This window comes from Scyliorhinus torazame, chromosome 8 (genome assembly GCF_047496885.1).
Source record: "Scyliorhinus torazame isolate Kashiwa2021f chromosome 8, sScyTor2.1, whole genome shotgun sequence".
Lineage (NCBI taxonomy): Eukaryota > Metazoa > Chordata > Chondrichthyes > Carcharhiniformes > Scyliorhinidae > Scyliorhinus > Scyliorhinus torazame.
The window spans coordinates 16,650,410-16,670,480 of record NC_092714.1 but is presented as its reverse complement, the minus strand read 5'-3'; the positions used below and the strand labels follow the sequence as shown (position 1 = coordinate 16,670,480).

Below are 20,071 nucleotides of genomic sequence, written 5' to 3'. Positions count from 1 at the left end.
ATCTGCAAATTTGGAGATAACACACTTAGTTCCCTCGTCCAAATCATGAATATATAATGTGAACAGTTAGGTTTTGAGCACAGATCCCTGCGGTACCCCACTAGTCACTGTCTACCAATTGGAACAAGGCCCATTTATTCCAACCTTTTGCTTCCTGTCTGCTGACCAGCTTTTTATCCATCTCAAGGCACTAGCCACAATTCCATGCGCTTTAACTTTAAATAGCAATCTGCTATGTGAGACCTTGTCAAAAGTCTTCTAAAAGTCTAAATTAACCACATCCACTGGTTCTCTCTCGTTAACTCTACTAGTTACATCTTCAAAGAATCCTAGTAGACTATCCCGTCGAAATATTCCTGTGACCCAAGACACTCAACCTCACTGTTAACCACCTGGCCAATCTATGTGTCATCACTACGTGATAGGGAGGAGTAACACGCACAGAGACCTATGGATAACCAGAGATATGCAGGATATGAGAAGAAGGAAAGGAAACTTACTTGTCGTACCCCCTACATAGTCATCAGAGAATTTACAGTTCAGAAGGAGGCCATTCGGTCCATCGAGTCTGCACCAGCCCTTGGAAAGGGCACCCTAATTAAACCCACCCCTCCACCCTATCCCCGTAACCCAGTAACCCCATCTAACCTTTTGAAATAAAATGAAAATGAATGAAATGAAATGAAAATGGCTTATTGTCACAAGTAGGCTTCAAATGAAGTTACTGTGAAAAGCCCCTAGTTGCCACATTCCGGCGCCTGTTCGGGGAGGCTGGTACGGGAATTGAACCGTGCCGCTGACCTGCCTTGGTCTGCTTTCAAAGCCAGCTATTTAGCCCAGTGTTCTAAGCCAGCCCCTTTTGGACACTAAGGAGCAATTTAAAATGGCCAATCCATCTAACCTGCACATCTAAGGACTGTGAGAGGAAACCAGAGCACCCAGAGAAAATCCACGCAGACAAACAATGACAAATGACAAATAATGGGGGATCCAGCACAGATCTTTGTGGACACTGGTTTTCAGTCACTAAAGCAGCCTTCTCTCACCCTATATCTATACCAATTTTGAATCCACATTATCAAATCACCCTGTATCCCATGTGCATTTGCCTTCGCTATAATTCTCCCATGTGGGACCTTGTCAAAGGCTTTGCTGAAATCCATATAAACTACATCAACTAAGCTGCCTTCATCTACACACCTGGTTACATGCTCAAAAAATTCAAACAAATTTGTTAGCAGTAACTTCCCTCTGACAAAGCCATGCTGACTATTCCTGATTAAACCTTGCCACTCCAAGTGGAAATAGATTCTCTCCTTCAGAATTTTTCCTGATACTTTTCCAACCACTGATGTGAGACTCACTGGTCCATAGTTCCTGGCTTATCTCTACAACCCTTCTTAAATAGTGGAACCACATTAACAGTTCTCCAGTCCTCTGCACCTCCCCCGTGGCCAGAGCTTGAACTCAAAAACAGCTTCTTCCCCGCTGTTACCAGACTCCTAAATGACCCTCTTACGGACTGACCTCATTAACACTACACCCTGTATGCTTCATCCGATGCCGTGCTTATGTAGTTACATTGTATACCTTGTGTTGCCCTATTATGTATATTTTTTTCTTCTCTTTTCTTCCCATGTACTTAATGATCTGTTGAGCTGCTCGCAGAAGAATACTTTTCACTGTACCTCGGTACACGCGACAATAAACAAATCCAATCCAATCCAATCCCGAGAGGAATTAAAATTTTGGGTCAGAGTCCTTGCAATCTCCTCCCTCGCTTCCCACAGCAGACTTGGTCACAATGCATCTGTACGAAGTCTTACAACACCAGGTTAACACCACAACAATGCATCTGGACCTGGAGATTTGTCCACTTTTAAGCCTGCCAACGCCTCCAATGCACATAAACCCTATGTGAATTTGCTCAAGAACTTGCAGTCTCTCTCCCTGAGTTCCATACCTACATTTCATTCTCATGGATGAAGACCGGTGTGAAGTATTCATTCAACACCCTATCAATGTCCTCTGGCTCCACCCACAGATTGCCCCATTGGTCCCTAATAGACCCTAATCATACCCTGGTTACCCATTGATACACTTATAAAATATCTTGGGATTGTCCCTACTTTTCCCAGCCAGAGCATCCTCATATCCCCTCTTTGCTCTCCTAATTGCTTTCTTAAGTTCCATTCTGCACTTTCTACACTCCACTGATTTGCTTCTCTTGTATTGCTAAAAGCCTTTCCTTTCCTTGTTCTTATATCCTGCATATTTCTGGTTATCCACAGGTCTCTGAGCGTGTTACTCCTCCCTCTCACCCTAGGGAGTCCTGTACCCTCCCCATTTCCTTTTTGAACGCCCCCCCCCCCCCCCACCCCACTGCTCTTCTATAGATTTCCCCTCAAAGAGCTGTTCCCAGTGCAAATCCTGTCTTACTTTACTATAATCTGCTCTCCCACAATCCAAAATTTGTTTTACAACTTGTCTATTTCTTTGTCCAAAACAAACTTAAATTGGACCATGTTGTGGAGGCTATCACGAAAATGCTATCTCACCATTACGTCAACCACCTGTCCGACTTCATTCCCCAGAATTAGGTCCAACACTGCACCCTCCCTTGTTGGGCCCTCTATATATTGACCTAAAATGTTCTCCACTACATCTAAGCCTTTAACACTATGGCTGTCCCAATTAATGTTGGGAAAGTTGAAATCACCTAATATAATTACCCTATTGCTATTACTTTTACACACCTCCGTAATTTGTGCACATATTTGCTCTTCAATGTCCCGCTGACTATCTGGAGTCTGTAATACACACCTAGAAATGTGGCTGCACCTTTTTTATTCCTAAGCTCTACCCACAAACCTTTGATGCCCCCTCCAAGATATAGCCTCTCCTTACTGCAGTAACTGACTCCTTAACTAATAGTGCATTGCCTCCCCCTCTTTTCCCCTTTCCCCGTCTCGCCTGAAGAATCTATAACTCGGGTTTTCGAGCTGCCAATCCAGCCCCTCCCTCAAACAAGTCTCTATGATGGCTACCATAATGCAATTCCATGTGTCAATCCTTGCCCTTAACTCATCTGTTTTATTTGCAATACTCCTGGCATTAAAGGAGAGGCCATCAAGCCTTGTCTTATTCCCTTGAAACTTAATACAGTTTTATTCCCTCTGACATGATTGCTTTACTGTATTATGCTGTGTCCCCATTTTGCGAACAGTCTCTGTCCCCTCCCACTGCCAAATTAGTTTAAACTTGTCCCAATAACATGAGCAAACCCACCCGCAAGGAGGTTGAGATGTCGATCGTCCTGCTTGTACTGGTCCCACCTTCCCCAGAAACGGTCCCAGTGATCCAGGAATCTAGAATCCTCCTTCCTGCACCAACTCTTAAGCCACGGATCCATCTGCGCTATTCTCTTATTTCTGTGCTCACTAGCACGTACCACTGGGATTAATTCAGAGATTACAACTCAATGGGTTCTGATTTTTAATCTAACTCCCTGAATTCTTGATGCAAGACCTCATTCGTCTTTTTACCTATGTCATTGATACCAACATGCACCATGTCCTCTGCCTTATCACCCTCCCCCTTCAGGATTCCCAGCAGCTGTTCAGTGACATCCCAGACCCTGTCACCAGCGAGGCAACACACCATCCTGGAATTACATTGATGGCACACAATAGCAATGAGCTATTCCCCTGGCTATAGAATCCCCTATTTCTATTACCCTTTGTCTCTTTCTCCCCTCCTATTCAGGCAGGCTACTTGTGGTGCCAGATCTTGGCTCTGTCTGAACTCCCTGGAGGAACCAGCACCCCCAATAGCCTCCAAAATGGAATACCGATTTGGGAGCAGGACCCGAGGGGACTCCTGAACTACCTGTGTGTTTCCCTTGAACTGCCTGGTGTCACCCATTCCCTTCCTTCCTCAAGTTCCTTCAGCGGCGGTGTGACCACCTCTCTGAACATGCTATCCACGATGCTCTCAGGCTCGCTGATGCTCCATTGTGTCCACAGTGCCCCCAACCACCGTTCCACCTCTGAAACCCAAGTTTCTCGGAGCTGCCGCTGGACATACTTCCTGCACACATTCTGGACCCGTGCACTGGAAATGTGCTTGGCTTCCCACATAGAGCAGGAGGAGCATACCTCTGCTTTGAGCATGCCTGCCATAAATAAATCCATTAATTTTAAAACTTCAGCAGGATTTGAAAAAGGAATCAATAAATTAATTCCCTATCCTCGCTTACACAATGACTTAAAATTTAATATTTTATGAAAATACTCACCAATCAACTGTACCTGCTGGTTACATGTTACCCTCTTGACTGTGACATCACCTCAGAACACCGCCGTCTTTCCTCGTCCTACCAACAATGAAAGCGGCAGGGCAACGTTCCCAGACTACTTCACTGCGATGCTGATTGCAGAAGGATACCATTCCCAGACTGCTTCACTGTGATACTGACACCCAATTGTCAAGGAGAGGGATGGGGTTAGTGAATTGTAGGAGCCAATAAACCTTCCAGCTGTTATGAGACTAACATACGGCACCAGATCAGACTGGAGAGCTCCATTTTATTCCCCAGCCACTGTATATATTCCAGCTCCGTTATTACGCAGTATCCAGCCTCCAGCATGAATTTTGTAACAGGGCATCTGATGTTTCAAGTTTGTGCAGAATGTACCTAATTCCAAAAAAAGCATTGTGCCATAAATAAAATGCCTTTTGAATTCCGTAGCTCTGATACATCCCTCCCTCCTGCCCCTAACCCCCGTGCAGTCATTTAATCTGGTCCAAAGCAGACTTGCTTTGAAAGAAAATCCTCAGTGTGTTCTCCTGAGTGCATGTAACCAGTGATAAGAGAGCATTGGGCTCATGTTGTACAAACTCATGCACTTGACATGCCATCAAATAGCATGGATGGATTGCGTGGACTCCAGCCGTCTAAATTTGCTTGAAGACAGGTGTGAGGAGCCGTTCATTCATGCAGTGGAATCCCACATATTCACTTAACCTTATCGACACCTGCCAATTGATGAGGGCCTGCCTGTATTATAACAGGATTCCCCCTGCAGTGAAAGGTCTAGGGCTGAAAACCATTGAACCAGGGAATAGTTACAGATTGAACAACAAAGATCAAAGAACAAAGAAAAGTACTGCACAGGAACAGGCCCTTCGGCCCTCCAAGGCTGTGCTGACCATGCCGCCCCAACTAAAAACAAAACCTTCTGCCCTTACTCGGTCCGTATCCCTCTATTTCCTCCCTATTCATGTACCATCCAGGTGCCTCTTAAATGTTGCTAATGTGCCTGCTTCCACCACATCCTCTGGCAGCGCGTTTCAGGCACCCACCACTCTCTGCGTGACACTTCCACCCTTGGAAAAAGCCTCTGACTATCCACTCTCTCCATGCCTCTCATAATTGTGTAGACCTCTATCAGTTCTCCCCTCAGCCTCCATCTTTCCAGTGAAAACAATCCGAGTTTATTCAACCTCTCCTCGTAGCCGACACCCTCGACACCAGGAAACACCCCGGTGAACTCGCTCCAAAGCTTCCACGTCCTTCTGATAATGTGGCGATTGGAAGAAAGGCATTCGGTCTGTGGTCACTCGTGCCAGCATGTTTGAATTTGCCTCCACCACAGTCACATTCAGCACCGTTCAGATCCCAGCCACCCGCTGTGTAAAAGGATTTTTCCTCTTGTTTTCATAGAATCATAGAATCTACAATGCAGAAGGAGGCCATTCAGCCCATCGAGTCTGCACCAGCCCTTGGAAAGGGCACCCCACTTAAACCCACACCTCTGCCCTATCCCCGTAATCCAGTAATCCCACCTACTCTTTGTCTCCCTTCATCGTTTTAAAAAGCTGTCCTACCGCTGAGATTCATCTGACCGCCAGTAGCTTTTGGGCTTATCCCTACTCCCTATGTTGAACCAAGGCACAGTGGTTAATCTCACAGCATCAGGGACATGGGTTCAATTCCACCTTGGGTGCCCACCTGTGTGGAGATTGCACGTTCTCCCCGTGTCTGCGTGATTTCCTCCGGGTGCTCCGGTTTCCTCCCACATTCCTAAACTGTTCAGTTTAGGTGGACTGGCCATGCTAAAGTGCCCCTTAGTGTCCAAAGGTTAGGTAGGGTTATGGGGTTGCGGAGGAGTGAGCCCAGGTAGGGTGCTCTTTCAGAGGGTTGGTGTAGATTTGATGGGCCAAATGTCCTCCTTCTGCACTGCTGGGATTGTACGATTCTATAATTTACAGTTCTTCAGTCATCTAGCACTGCTCCTATGCCTAAGGTTGCTTGGAGGATTCTGGGCAGTGCTTAGGAACTTCCTCCCTTACTTCCCTCCATAACCTCAGATGCATCCCATCTGGTTCTGGTTACATGCCCACTTTAACTACTGCCAGTTTACCTAATCCCTCCTCTTCATCCATGTTTTGTCCATGCAGTGCCTCAAACATCTCCTCTTTCACTATGACTTGGAGAATATCTTCTTGGTAAAGACAGATCAAAAGGCAACCCTTTCTTCCAACCGAGAATTGCCTCACCATTTTGATACCAATTTACCAGGATGAGATCCATTCTTACCCCACTGAAATTGGCCTACCTCCAACAAATTATATACTTTTCTCCAGCTTGTTCCTTGTCCTTTTCCAATGCTAATCTAAACATTATGATACAATGATCATAGTTTCCAGATGTTCCCAAACTTCATCCATGCACCCTGTCTCCATGCGTAATCCCCATTTGTTCCGTAATCGGCCCCACCCTTCCTCTTTCTATCCGTTTACTAGTTACATGTTTTTAAAAATAAATTTAGAGTACCCAATTCATTTTTTTCCAATTAAGGGGCAATTTAGCGTGGCCAATGCTCCTACCCTGCACACCTTTTAGGTTGTGGGGGCGAAACCCACGCAAACAAGGGGAGAATGTGCAAACTCCACGCGGACAGTGACCCAGAGCTGGGTTCGAACCTGAGACGTTGGTGCCGTGAGGCCGCAGTGCTAACCATTGCACCACCGTGCTACCCTTACTAGTTACATGTTACAGATGATGTTAGGTTCTCCTTTTATTTTAGCCGTCAGTCTTTTTTCTTATGCTCTCTTTGCCTTTCGTATTTTCCTTTTTCGCGTCCCCTCTGAACTTTCTATGTTGAGCCTGGTACTGACTTGTGTTATCAACATGACATCAGTCATATGCACGCTTCTTCTGCTGCTTCGAACTCTCTATTCTCTTGCGGCATCAAACTATCTCTTTGTTTGCCCTATCTTGCTCTACTCGACTATACTGAATAATCTCCTCTTTAAAGGCAGCCGTTTGTTCCATTAGAGAATTGCCTGGCCATTTTGATACCAATTTACCTGGACTGGATCCATTCATACCCCACTGATATTAGCCTACCTCCAAAGAATTAGATTTCTTTCTCTAGCTTGTTGTTTGTCCTTTTCCATAGCTAATCTAAACATTATGAAACAATTATCATAGTTTCCAGATGTTCCCGTACTGACACCTGATTCACTTGACCCTTTTCTGGAGCCTCCTCTCGATGAACATAGACATTGTGGCCTCCAAGGTGCCAGCTCAGAGCGTTCAGCCGCAGAGCAAAGAAAGGAATGTTTGAGGACCAGGAACTCAAGCCCGGGACTAAATGTCTCAGAGAAATATGTTCATCAATATGCACTGATTATCAAAATATTTCTCATCTGTTTTCTTTGCAAAGTTAGATTTTCCAGTGCAAATCCTCGAAAAGGATTCAGGTGCAGTGGCACCAGGATATTTTGCACTTTGTAGGTTAGCGGGCACAGTGCAAAGTAGCTTGGCTGTAATTCCCTCCTCTTCACATTGCATGTTAGAATCCCTACAGTGCAGAAGGAGGCCATTCGGCCCATTGAGTCTGCACCAACCCTCTCCAAAACAGCACTCTACCGAGGCCCACTGCCCCGCCCCAACTTTGTAAGTCCGCACATTGATCATGGCCAATCCATCTAACTTGCACATCTTTGGACACTAAGGGGCAATTTAGCATGGCCAATCCCTAACCTGCACATCTTTGGAAAGTGGGAGGAAACCGGAGCACCTGGAGGAAACCCAGGCAGACATGGGGAGAATGTGCAAACTCCACACAGTCACCCACGGGCTGAATCGAACCGAGGTCTCTGGCGCCGTGAGGCAGCCCTGCCAGCCACTGTGCCACTGTGCTGCAGCCCTGGTTATGCACAAAGAGATTATAAAGTGATCAGATTCTGAGAACGATCATGAAGTCGGCATTTTGCGATGATGAGGAACCATCAGATCTCTGGTTTGATTCCAGCAGTGAGACACTTTTACAGTCAATTACAGAGCAGCACAGATTTAGAGATAGTCCACAGGACATGTCACAGAGGCAATGAGCGTGGAAGCCTTTTGTGGATAGTAGACTCCAATCAACCAAAAATATCAGTGAAGACTGGCTGATGGGGGAATTGATATTTGTGTCCGTGTAACATGCTTTCAGGGAAAAAAGAGAAAAGGAGTGTAATGAAATCATAATGAAATCAGAGACATCAATTACTGCTGAAGGTCAACGTGGAGTATAAATGGAGAAGTCATTTCAAAAGTGTTACATTTGGAGCATTCTGCACATACGTCACAATCCACACTCCATAAATCGTTCTTTCTATCTGTTTTTAAAGTACAGCTCGGCACCCACATAAAATATGTTACTTAAAGATCTTCATAACAGTTAGATCTGAACAATAAAGAGAAAAAAGAGAATCATCCAGCAATATCTGAGCCGCGGAGGTTAAGGGCAATCTAATGGGGATCTTGAGAATTCTGAAAGGATTTGTTATGATCAGCAATACACCAGCTGAAAAGATGATTGAAAAAGATTCAGTAGTAAATTCCAGTGATGAATTTGGATAAATGCTTGAAAGGTTGCCTGGAAAGAACAAAAGAAAAAAGAACAAAGAACAGTACAGCACATGAACAGACCCTTCGGCCATCCAAGACAGCGCCGATCATGGCGCCTGTCTAAACTGCAATCTCCTGCACTCCCCCCAGGGTCCGTATCCCTCTATTCCCATCCTATTCATGTATTCGCCAAGATGCCTCTGAAACGTCGCTGTCGTATCTGTTTCCAGCTCTTCCCCTGGCAGCCCGTTCCAGGCACTCACTACCCTCTGTGTAAAACATTTGCCTCACACATCTCCTCTAAACTTTTCCCCTCGCACCTTAAATCTATGTCCCCTTGTAACTGACGTTTCCACCCTGGGAAAAAGCATTTCACTGTCCACTTTGTCCATGCCACTGATAATTTTGTAAATCTCTATCAGGTCGCCCCTCAACCTCTGTTGTTCCAGTGAAAACAATCCAAGTTTATCCAAACTTGTCTCATAGCTAATACCCCCCAGACCAGGCAACATCCTGGTAAACCTCTTCTGCACCCTCTCCAAAGCATCCACATCCTTCTGGTAATGTGGCAACCAGGATTGTACACAATATTCCAAATGCGGACAACTAAGGTTCTGTAAAGCTGTAGCATTACTTGTCAATTTGTATACCCAATGCCCTGGCCAATGATGGCAAGCATGCTATATGCCTTCTTGACTATCTTCTCTACATGCGTTGTCACTTTCAGTGATCTGTAGACCTGTATGCCCAGATCTCTCTGCCTGTCAATACACCTAAGGGTTCTGCCATTTACTGTATAATTCCCACCTGGATTAAATCTTCCAAAATGCATTACCTCACATTTGTCGGAATTAAACTCCATCTTCCATTTCTTTATCCAAGTCTCCAACCAATCTATATCCTGTTGTACCCTCTGACATTCCTCTTAGGTATCCGCAACTCCACCAATCGAGGTGTCGTCTGCAAACTTACTCATCAAACCAGCTACATTTTCCTCCAAATCATTTATATGTACTACAAACAACAAAGGTCCCAGTACTAACCCCTATGGAAAACCACTAGTCATAGCCTTCCATTCAGAAAAGCACCCTTCCACCGCTACCTAAGGGGCTGGTTTAGCACAGTGGGCTAAATAGCAGGCTTGCAAATGCAGAACAATGCCAGCAACGTGAGTTCAATTCCCGTACCAGCCTCCCCGAACAGGCGCAGGAATGTGGTGACTAAGGGCTTTTCACAGTAACTTCATTGAAGCCTACTTGTGACAATAAGTGATTATTATTATTATTATTATACCCTCTGTCTTCTATGACCGAGCCAGTTATCTATCCATCTTGCGAGCTCACCTTTGATCCCGTGTGACTTCACCTTTTGTACCAGTCTGGAGTGAGAGACCTTGTGAAAGGCCTTACTGAAGTCCATGTAGACAACATCCACCGTCCTTCCTTCATCAATCATCTTCATCACTTCCTCAAAAAACTCGACCAAGTTAGTGAGGCACAACCTCTCCTTCACAAAACCATGCTGCCTCTCGCTAATAAGTCCATTTGTTTCCAAATGTGAGTAAGTCCTGACCCTAAGAAACTTCTCCAATAATTTGCCCACCACTTCTTAAACAAAAGAACAAAATTAGCTATTCTCCAATCCTCTGGGATGTCACCTGTAGCCAATAAGGAAAGAGAGGATCGAATTGGGTAACTCAAAGAACTTGCAGTCATAATAATAATAGCTTATTGTCACAAGCAGGCTTCAATGAAGTTACTGTGAAAAGCCCCTAGTCACCACATTCTGGCGCCTGTTCGGGGCGTTGTTATGGGAATTGAACCGTGCTGCTGGCATTGTTCTGCATTACAAGCCAGCTGTTTAGCCCACTGTGCTAAACCAGCCCGTTAACATCGGATCAGTACTAAAAGCATTTTCGCAATCCCTCGTAATATTTCCTTTGGATTAGAATTAATTTAATGTCTGATAATGCTCCTGTGAAATGCCCTGGGATATTTCTCTGCACAAAAGAAGCTGCATTAATGTAGGTTTTTGCTGATGATGGAGTAAAGGAAAAAGAAGGACATTTTGTACGGTTCAAAACAACTACAGGTGTGTCAGCTCAGCCTCTTATAACCTTCGCAAATACTCTTCCAGTTATTTCAATTACATATGGAATGCATGAGCCAATACGTTTCAGGAAGAATGTCCACTCGTATACGGGGCTGTCACATTGTCGGCATGGACATGAGGGGGCGGGATGGTAGCACAGTGGTTAGTACTGTTGCTTCACAGCACCAGATGTCTCAGGTTCGATTCCCGACTTGGGTCATTGCCTGCGCAGAGTCTGCACATTTCTCCCGTGTCTGCGTGCGCTTCCTCCAGGTGCTCTGGCTTCCTCCCACAAATCCCGAAAGACGTGCTTTGGACATTCTGAATTCTCCCTCTGTGTACCCGAACAGGCGCCGGGATGTGGCGATGAGGGGCTTTTCACAGTAACTTCATTGCAGTGTTAATGTAAGCCCACTTGTGACAATAAAGATTATTAAAAAAGAGTATTTCACAGCAATAGAATCACATTTGCATTGTAGTTTTATAGGTGCTCTCATCAATAGGTGCACAGCAAAAGCTCACATACGGCAATGTGATAAAGGACAAAACCAGTTTTGATGGTGCTTGTTGAAGGATAAATGCTCATCAGTAGACACCCCTTTCTCTGATGGATCAGGGACACGGGTTGTGGCACTTCCTGGCTCACAGTGCAGATGGAGCCTCCAATTTCTTTTAAACGTGTTCTTTTATGGGATCTGGCACAGCTGGCAAGGCCAGTTTTATTTTCCCATCCCTAAGTGCTCTTGAGAAGACGGTGAACTGCCTTCTTGAATCGCTGCAACCCATCTGGCCTCTGCAGCAGTTTTGTTCAGCTGAGTAACTTGCTCGGCCATTTCAGAGTCAACCACATTACTGTGGGATTGGAGTTAAGCCATACCAGCTAATAACAGCAAATTTCCTTCTCTGAAGGGAATTAGTGAAGCAGATGGGTTTTAATAACAGTCAGTGTCACCATTACTGAGATTGACTTGCAGATTCACTAGGTTAATCCCAGAGCTGAAGGGGTTGGATTACGAGGAGAGGTTGAGTAGACTGGGACTGTACTCGTTGGAATTTAGAAGGATGCGGGGGGTTCTTGTAGAAACATATAAAATTATGAAGGGAATAGATAGGATAGATGCGGGCAGGTTGTTTCCACTGCAGGTAAAAGCAGAATTAGGGGGCATAGCTTCAAAATAAGGGGAAGTAGATTTAGGACTGAGCTTCGGAGGAACTTCTTCACCCAAAGGGTTGTGAATCTATGGAATTCCTTACCCAGTGAAGCAGTTGAGGCTCCTTCATGAAATGTTTTTAAGATAAAGATAGATAGTTTTTTGAAGAATAAAGGGATTAAGGGTTATGGTATTTGGGCCGGAAAGTGGAGCTGAGTCCACAAAAGATCAGCCTTGATCTCATTGAATGGCGGAGCAGGCTTGAGGGTCCAGATGGCCTACTCCTGTTCCTAGTTCTTATGTTCTTATGTTCAATTGTAGATGTATTAATTGATTGAATTTAAATTCCACCAGCAGCTGTGGTGGGATTTATACCTATGTCCCCAGAATACTAGCCTGAGCTCTGGATTACAAGCCCACTACACCACCCCAGCATGAACTGCACTACCTCCAGCAATTAAGAATCACTGAAATACCGATACTGATTTTGTGCTTATAGGTCTGAAGTGGGTCTTGAACTCACAAACAGTTGACTTGGAAGTAAGAGTACTGAGGCGCGGCTAACAATTTCACTGCTCCTGAGTCATTCGTTGCCAGGAAACACCCCAAGCTGATGGACAAATAGGAGTCGTGATGGAAGACGCTGCAGATATTGAAAGAAATAATTAGCGCAGATTTTTTTTATCATTCCTTGGAGCTTTCCTATTGAAGCTGCTGTCTAATAATGGTGTGTTTCCTCTCTTTGCAGCTGTCCCCTCCCGCCCGTATGGTTTAAGAGTTCTCGCTGTGTCGCAAACTATTGCAAGAATCGCCTTTACCAAGCCTGATTCCCACGGTGGTGTCCCAATTCATCATTACCAAGTGGAAGTCAACGAGGCAGATTCAGCAGTTCCGAAAACTGTAAATTCCAACGGGAGTCAAAGTAAGTAAGTGAAGTCCTGCGTGCAGGACGCTGTCAGAGTGACGTAGAATGAGGGTGGTGTGAGACTGAAATAGTGAGAGAAAAGTTCAGAAACACGACTAGGGTAATCACAATGCATAAGTAACTTTGTGCTGTCTGCTCATTTGAATGATTCCTGCATGCGGCCAATGTTAACTATGGGCTGCACACATCAGGAAGGTATCCCAAAATTGTAATTTCCCAGTAGCAGTGCCCTGTATCTCTTCAAGGGGAGGTAAATTGTGGCTGGAGCAGGTTCTGGCAGCCATACAGGCAGTGAATCTGATCTGCAAAACATTTGAAGGATGACACAACTCAGGAGACAGCGGGCTCCCAGGTTTTCAGACACTGCCACTGGGTGACTAGGACAAGGCAGGAGGAGACATGTGCTGCTTCAATAGGGAAGGCTGGAGACCTTTCAGGCACATAATCAAAATGCAATAGGGCCACATAGCCTTGAGAACATGTCATGCCTGAGCAACTTGGACCGCATGGTAGCATAGTGGTTAGCACAATTGCTTCACAGCACCAGGGTCCCAGGTTCAATTCCAGCTTGGGTCACTGTCTGTGCGGAGTCTGTACATTCTCCTCGTGTCTGCGTGGGTTTTCTCCGGGTGCTCCGGTTTCCTCCCACAGTCCAAAGATGTGCGGGTTAGGTGGATTGGCCATGATAAATTGCCCCTTAGTGTCCAAAATTGCCCTTAGTGTTGGGTGGGGTTATTGTGTATTGGGGATAGGGTGGAGGTGTGGGCTTGGGTAGGGTGCTCTTTCCAAGAACCAGTGCAGACTCGATGGGCCGAATGGCCTCCTTCTGCACTGTAAATTCTATGAAACTGCTGCAATACCGCCAAAAGTTTAAAAGGCATTCGGCTGCTGGCCTTCATCGGCCGGGGCATTGAATATAAAAATTGGCAAGTCATGTTGCAACTGTACAGGACCTTAGTTAGGCCTCATTTGGAATATTGTGTACAATTCTGGTCGCCACACCACCAGAAGGGTGTAAATGCTTTGGAGAGGGTACAGAAGCTGTTTACTGGGATGTTGCCTAGTATGGAGGGCATTAGCCATGAGGAGAGGTTAGATAAACTCGGTCTGTCCTCACTGAAACGATGGAGGTTAAGAGATGACCTGATAGGTGTGTACAAGGTTATGAGTGGCATGGACAGAGTGGATAGTCAGATGCTCTTTCCAAGGGTAGAAGAGTCAAGTACGAGGGGACATAGGTTTAAAATGCGTGGGGAAAAGTTTAGTACAGATGTGCGAGGCAAGTTTTTAACAGAGGGTGGTAAATATATGGAACGCGCTGACTGGAGAGGTGGTGGGAACTGGTACGATAGCGGCATTTAAGGGACATCCAGACAAATATATGAATGTGGTGGGAATGGAAGGATACGCACTCCGCAAGTGCAGACGGTTTTAGTTTAAGCAGGTACCATGGTCGGCACAGGCTTGGAGGGCCGAAGGTCCTGTTCCTGTGCTGTGTTGTTCTTTGTTCTTTGTTCTTTGAATCAAATGGCCTGTTTCCATCTTGTCAAATTCCATGTAACATGCTGTATGTCGACCTCATGCTGTAATGATTCACTTCCGGAGACTTTGCTCGTGCACAAAAAAGGACATATTTACAAGGACCTACAAGAGCAGCAACATGTCTGCAGCAATTCTAGAATGCCTCTTGCCGAAGTGAACTTCTCCCCTTGGGTGATTCCCCACTCTGAGTCCCAATTGGTCACCCAGGCCAGATGACCATTCCTCTCGAACACAAAGTGTTAACTCTGTTTCTCACTCCCCAGAACCAGCCCTGCTGAGCTCAACCAGCATTTTCTGTTTTCGCATTATGATGCTCACTCTGCTGTGTTGCCACACATACCATCTCTCCTGTCATTATACCATTACCAAATAAGCATCTGATTATTCAGCTTGTTGAGTGGACAGGAGGAGTGAAAACATTTCCAGAGTTTTAACACTCTTGAACAGAACATGTTAAACTGGGAAACTACGGCATCACAATGCAAGGAGAAAGAGATCGTGTGGGCTGGATTGAGAGAAAAAGAATGCACACAGAAGAAATGAATATTGACTGGAACATTGAGCAAATGGATCCAATCAATTGGTGAGCAGAAGAAATGGGGGGACTTTTTTTTCTCTCGCTGAGGGCCCTTAGCGTTTGGAATTCTCTTCTCCAGGGAGCAGTGTTGGGTAATCAGAGTATATTCAAGACCAAGTTTGACAGATATTTGATCGACAAGGGAGTCGAAGGTTATCAGAGTGGGGGGCAGGCAGGAAAGTGGAGTTAAGGCCATAATCAGATCTTATTGAATGACAGAAAGGGGTCTCTGTAATGGGTGGCATCCAGACGGTAGTCTCTCTTATGGGTGGGGAGGGGGGTGGTTCTGGTGGGGATATCTGTAATGGGTGTTTATGGTGGGGGTCTCTCATATGGGATTAAAGGATCATTACCTGTATCTATCCAAAAAAAACCCATGCAGGGATTTATGTAAAGTCTGTGGAATTCTGAGGCTAAGCTGGGTGATGAGTCAGATTCTGCTCTTAAAATAGCAGGGAGACTAATGATGCCTTCAGTTCTTAGTGAGAAAACAAACTGACAACTTCAGGCATGATGGGTGGTTAAACCCAAATTTCCAGAAATTATAGTCCGAGTCACATGTCTCCATCACGCGCTTCACAAAAACGGCATCTCACTGCCTTAAGGAAATAGCAAGCCGCTTGCCCCGTTTACTCAAAGTCCCCGGTGCCCTTACTTCCCTCGTTGCTTCATTGTCAGCTCTTTACTTGCCACACAAATATTGAAAAACCTCAATGTCAAAGGGCAAGTGGAATGAATGATAGATGCCAGGGTGCAGCTAAATTCAGAGCTAATACTTTCGACAGCCTGAGTTTTGTGATGAGTTCTATTTTTTTTCACGCGTCCAGCGTTGCTTCGATTTATTTTGTTTTTTGCAATTAGTCACATCAAATTTCACCCCATCAGATTTATGTTCAAGGAGCCATATCAGAAAATTTATGTTTATCACAGTTCTTTTCGAAGCTGTTCCCTGAAGAGCAAGGTAAAGTGTAATTTGAATATAGGGCACGTTCCACTGGCTGCGTTACGCCCAAAAGGTAGATGCTGGGAGATCTCTCTTCCAGGATCTATCCGGCTCGCCACGCCTCGCGAGATCTTACGCAATCTTCTGAGAAGTTGCGATCTGAATCCCACCCATTGTGGCGAGATCAGTATTTCACAAATCTGCGCATTAGAGTGAGACAGCTAGTCTCAGTCTAATATGTGCTCTCCTGATCTACCTGAGACGTTGGGACCTAACCCCTTTACCTTAGAGATCTTGGGTGAGCGCCATTCAATGCTGGTCCCCACAAATGGGGCCCAGGGGTTCGGAGGCCACCAGGTTCGTGACCTTGGGCAGTGTGGCAAGCTGGGCACCTTGGCACTGCCAGCCAGGCACCGTGAGCACAGTGTGGCCCGGTCACTGAGGAGCATCTTTGGGGGCGTCGACACCATGGTGCAGGCAATGGGGAGATGCCAGGATCGGCAGGGCCAGGTGATGCAGGGACCACAGAGCTCACTCCAGCTGCCCCACCATTCCATGAATGCCCCCAGGGTCCTCCGGGTACCGTCCTGGAGGAGGGAGCGCCCGTGACTGAACCTGGAGCCTTCTACAAGGAGACAACAGCGGTCTCTAGCTCTCCCCCCCCCCCCAGCCCCCCCCGTCCCCTGTACCCCGCCATGTCTTGGGGTCCATGGGCAAAACAGGGTGGCACGGTGACGCCAGTGTCTTTAGTAAGGCGGCCGGTTCACTCCAGCTCCAGGCCCTCAAGAGGACGCCTGCCATGGGCATCAATGGCCTCAGGACACGTAAAACAGCAGGCTGCATCCACTTCCAATGTGCCTCCTGGGATGCACCTAGACGTAGCAGCAGAGTACAGAGGATGAAGAAGATTGAGGATCACTGAGTGGGCACTGGGTGAGGGGGCGCGACATGGGAGGGGGGTGCGGTTGAGTGGCGCGGTTGAGTGGCTGGGGACCGTTAGGCCCTCTGAGACATGTGAAGCCTCTATCACATTATTTTGCAGAGCAGGCTGGTCATCACCCCCACCCCCTGTTTCCCTCTGCTCCCCTCAGCCCTTGCCCAGGACACGGTGGTCCTAGATCAGGAGCTCCCGAGGCAGACTGCGTGCAGGTGATGAGTGTGAATGCGCTGTAAGCAGGAAGATGGTATTCAGACTGTGTCATAGACTGAGGAACACCAGAGCTCACCTCACAGCGGGCTATCATCACCCACCTGCCTTGTATCATGACCACAGACCCTGGGATAGTGGAACAGGGAAGTCGGGTTGGTGGGGGGGAATGGTTGCGGAGGGGATGAAGTATGTGAGGGATGGGTGTGGGCAATGGGAGAAGGTGAGTGGTTGGGGGGCAGATGATGGGAGGGGGGAGAAAGGGAGTGAACGCGGTGAGGAGACTGAAGGGGTAGAGAGAGGGGGGAGGAAGGTTGAATGGGTGAGATGATGGACAAAGCCATGTCCTCTGAGAAGAGGGTGAAATGAGGGCCTCTTGGCTCTCCGGGCTTGCCAGACCCTCGCTGCTGCAACAAGCGGGCCATCCATTACTGCCTGGACCTCTTGCATCCCGGTAATGGTGGCGAATCCTGCTCCCCGGGCACCTTGATGAGCTTGGTCCAGTTCCAAGTTTATGTAATCCGATGCCAGGACATCGGTCACTTGACAGGTGCACCTGTGCACTGTAGGCTGTGAAAAGCTGCACAAGTGCCCGCTCGAGCCCTGGAATGACCCAGTGGGAAAAAGGTTCAGGGCTGTGGTGACCTTTATGACCACCGGGAGTGGGTACCCTCCTCCTCCTCTACGGGGCGGCATGTTCGCATGGCCATGGCACAGGTGCCGCACCATCCCCTTGTTGAGGTGGAGCCTTCTACGACACATGCTGTACGTCATCTCCTCGAACAACCAGCGAGGCCTGGACACCTTAGGCCGTCGCTGACGCTGGTGTCCCCTTCTGAGACCCTCCCTGGCCTGACGGGTGTCTGGGTCTTCAGGGTGCATGAGGGTCCCTGCAATGGGCTGCCACCTCGAACCCACACTGACGTTGCTGCCACTGCCTTCTCCGGTGTCTGGCTGCCTGGACTGCCATCAGCACCACGAGGGAACCTGCTGTGGGGTCCACAGTACCATCCATAATGTGATATCTGTATTGAATTGGAGAGCGTGAGAGACCGACAATCAATTATGGCTTCCACCGCGGGACCCTCGAACCCCCAAGCCTCCCCCACCCTATGTTTCCCGCCTTCTCTCAGGGTGCCATCCAACAAGCTGGTTGGACTGAGGGCCCTCGCCCTGCACGCGCATTCCCCAGTCACTGTAGGGACCCCTGGACTCCGGACCCCAGACTCCGGACTCCTACCGGGAACACTCGGGGGTGACCGGTCTCAGGTACACTCGCTGATCCACACATACTCATCCTCTGATCGTGGGGCTATCCCCAGTGTTGAAACCCAGCTCTTGGGTGTTGATGCCTCCTGGGCTCAGGCAGAGTGTCCAGGCCTCACAGCATGTTTGGAATGCTAGTCAATAACAGTCGCCTGCGACATGGCACCTGTACCCACGAGATTCCACTTGAGTAATATTTTATTGGCAAAACAGTCGACATTGACAAAGATTTGAAAATCAACACGTATCATTCCACATATCACACTAACTATTTATCAACAAGGAAATGTCTCCGTTCCATATTGGTAGCAATGCCAAGTTATACCAGCTCGGTTTCACAAAATTGCCAACACACGGTATCACCCCTCACAGGTTCTTCAACAGAAACAGAGCTTTAGCCTGAACTTTGTCGTAGAAATTATCTGTTCATCGATGCGCTACTTGTTCATGTCTCAGTGTCCTTCTCCATCCAGGAGCAGCAGCTGTGCAGGCCCCTCCCACACGGCCCAATCTCACTGGAACCAAATCCTGGCATCCACCTATTCCACTGGTGCTAAGGTGCATTTGAACATCCTTGACCTCCAGGGTGTTTGACTGGCCATGACATGCTAGTTACAAGCAGCACTCACCACACCAGCAACAAAAGCATCAGCAATCTGCGAAAACATTTCTTCAACATCTTCATCAGGTTGCTCATTTGGATCAAAGTCGCGCACCAGGTCTCACAGCAGCTCTTGCTTCAAGCTGAATTGCATTCTGGTCTCAGACGTCCCACTCAGCCGCTGTTCCAGGTTTCGGGTACGTTAGAAAAAACTGTCCTTCTTTCGGGCTGCAGAAAAAGAAGGAAACAGCAACAGCAGCAGCCAGACATTTGCAGCTACAAGCAGCAGCTTGCAACAAACACAACCTGCAGCACCACTTGAGAGCTGTGAAGTGCTCACATAACGTACAATGCCAATTCCTTATTAGCAACAGCCTTAAGTTCTGCAGCCAGAGGCTGCTCACAGTCAGAGGGAGTTATAGTGACTTGCACCATATTACCACCGACAGGCCTCTGACCTTGGGGTGTTCGGTGGGACAGACAGGCAGAAGCTGTAGTTGACCCTGTTATGGGTGCACACAATCTGGGGGATGACCTGTAGGACCTGCAGGCACTGAGGCCATCTCCCCTCCCCAGCCCAGGGGCAACACCCCCCAGCCCAGCGCCGACTACCCCCATCGATAGCATCCAGCTCCCTGACCAGGCCCATCTCCCCTGGAATCACGTCCAACCCCCTGAGCACTGGGGCAGCAGTTCCAGTGCCCCTGATCAGAATCCGATTGACTCCCGGTGCAGATACCAATTTCGGCCACTCCTGCTGTCTAACCGGCTCGCACGGATCCGTGCTGGGTGCAACGCGGCCGTTAGGTCGTGCCCATTGGCTCAGTTACAAGCGACATTGACAAACAAGCCTTTGACAAGTTTGTGGATCTTTCCCTCTTTACGATTGAAACTTTGCTTGCTACTTGAGCATTCTCTTTATA

General features: G+C 47.3%; 1 protein-coding gene across 4 annotated transcripts in view; it reads left to right on the top strand.

Moving 5' to 3' along the window:
* LOC140427663 (neural cell adhesion molecule 2-like) overlaps positions 1 to 20,071 on the top strand; it is an 896,208-nt gene that overhangs the window by 563,728 nt on the left and 312,409 nt on the right. For all 4 annotated transcript variants that reach the window (XM_072513136.1, XM_072513135.1, XM_072513137.1 and 1 more), the window contains exon 12: positions 12,896 to 13,069. In XM_072513136.1, the coding sequence (XP_072369237.1) occupies positions 12,896 to 13,069 (174 nt within the window). The remainder of the gene's footprint in view (positions 1 to 12,895; positions 13,070 to 20,071) is intronic.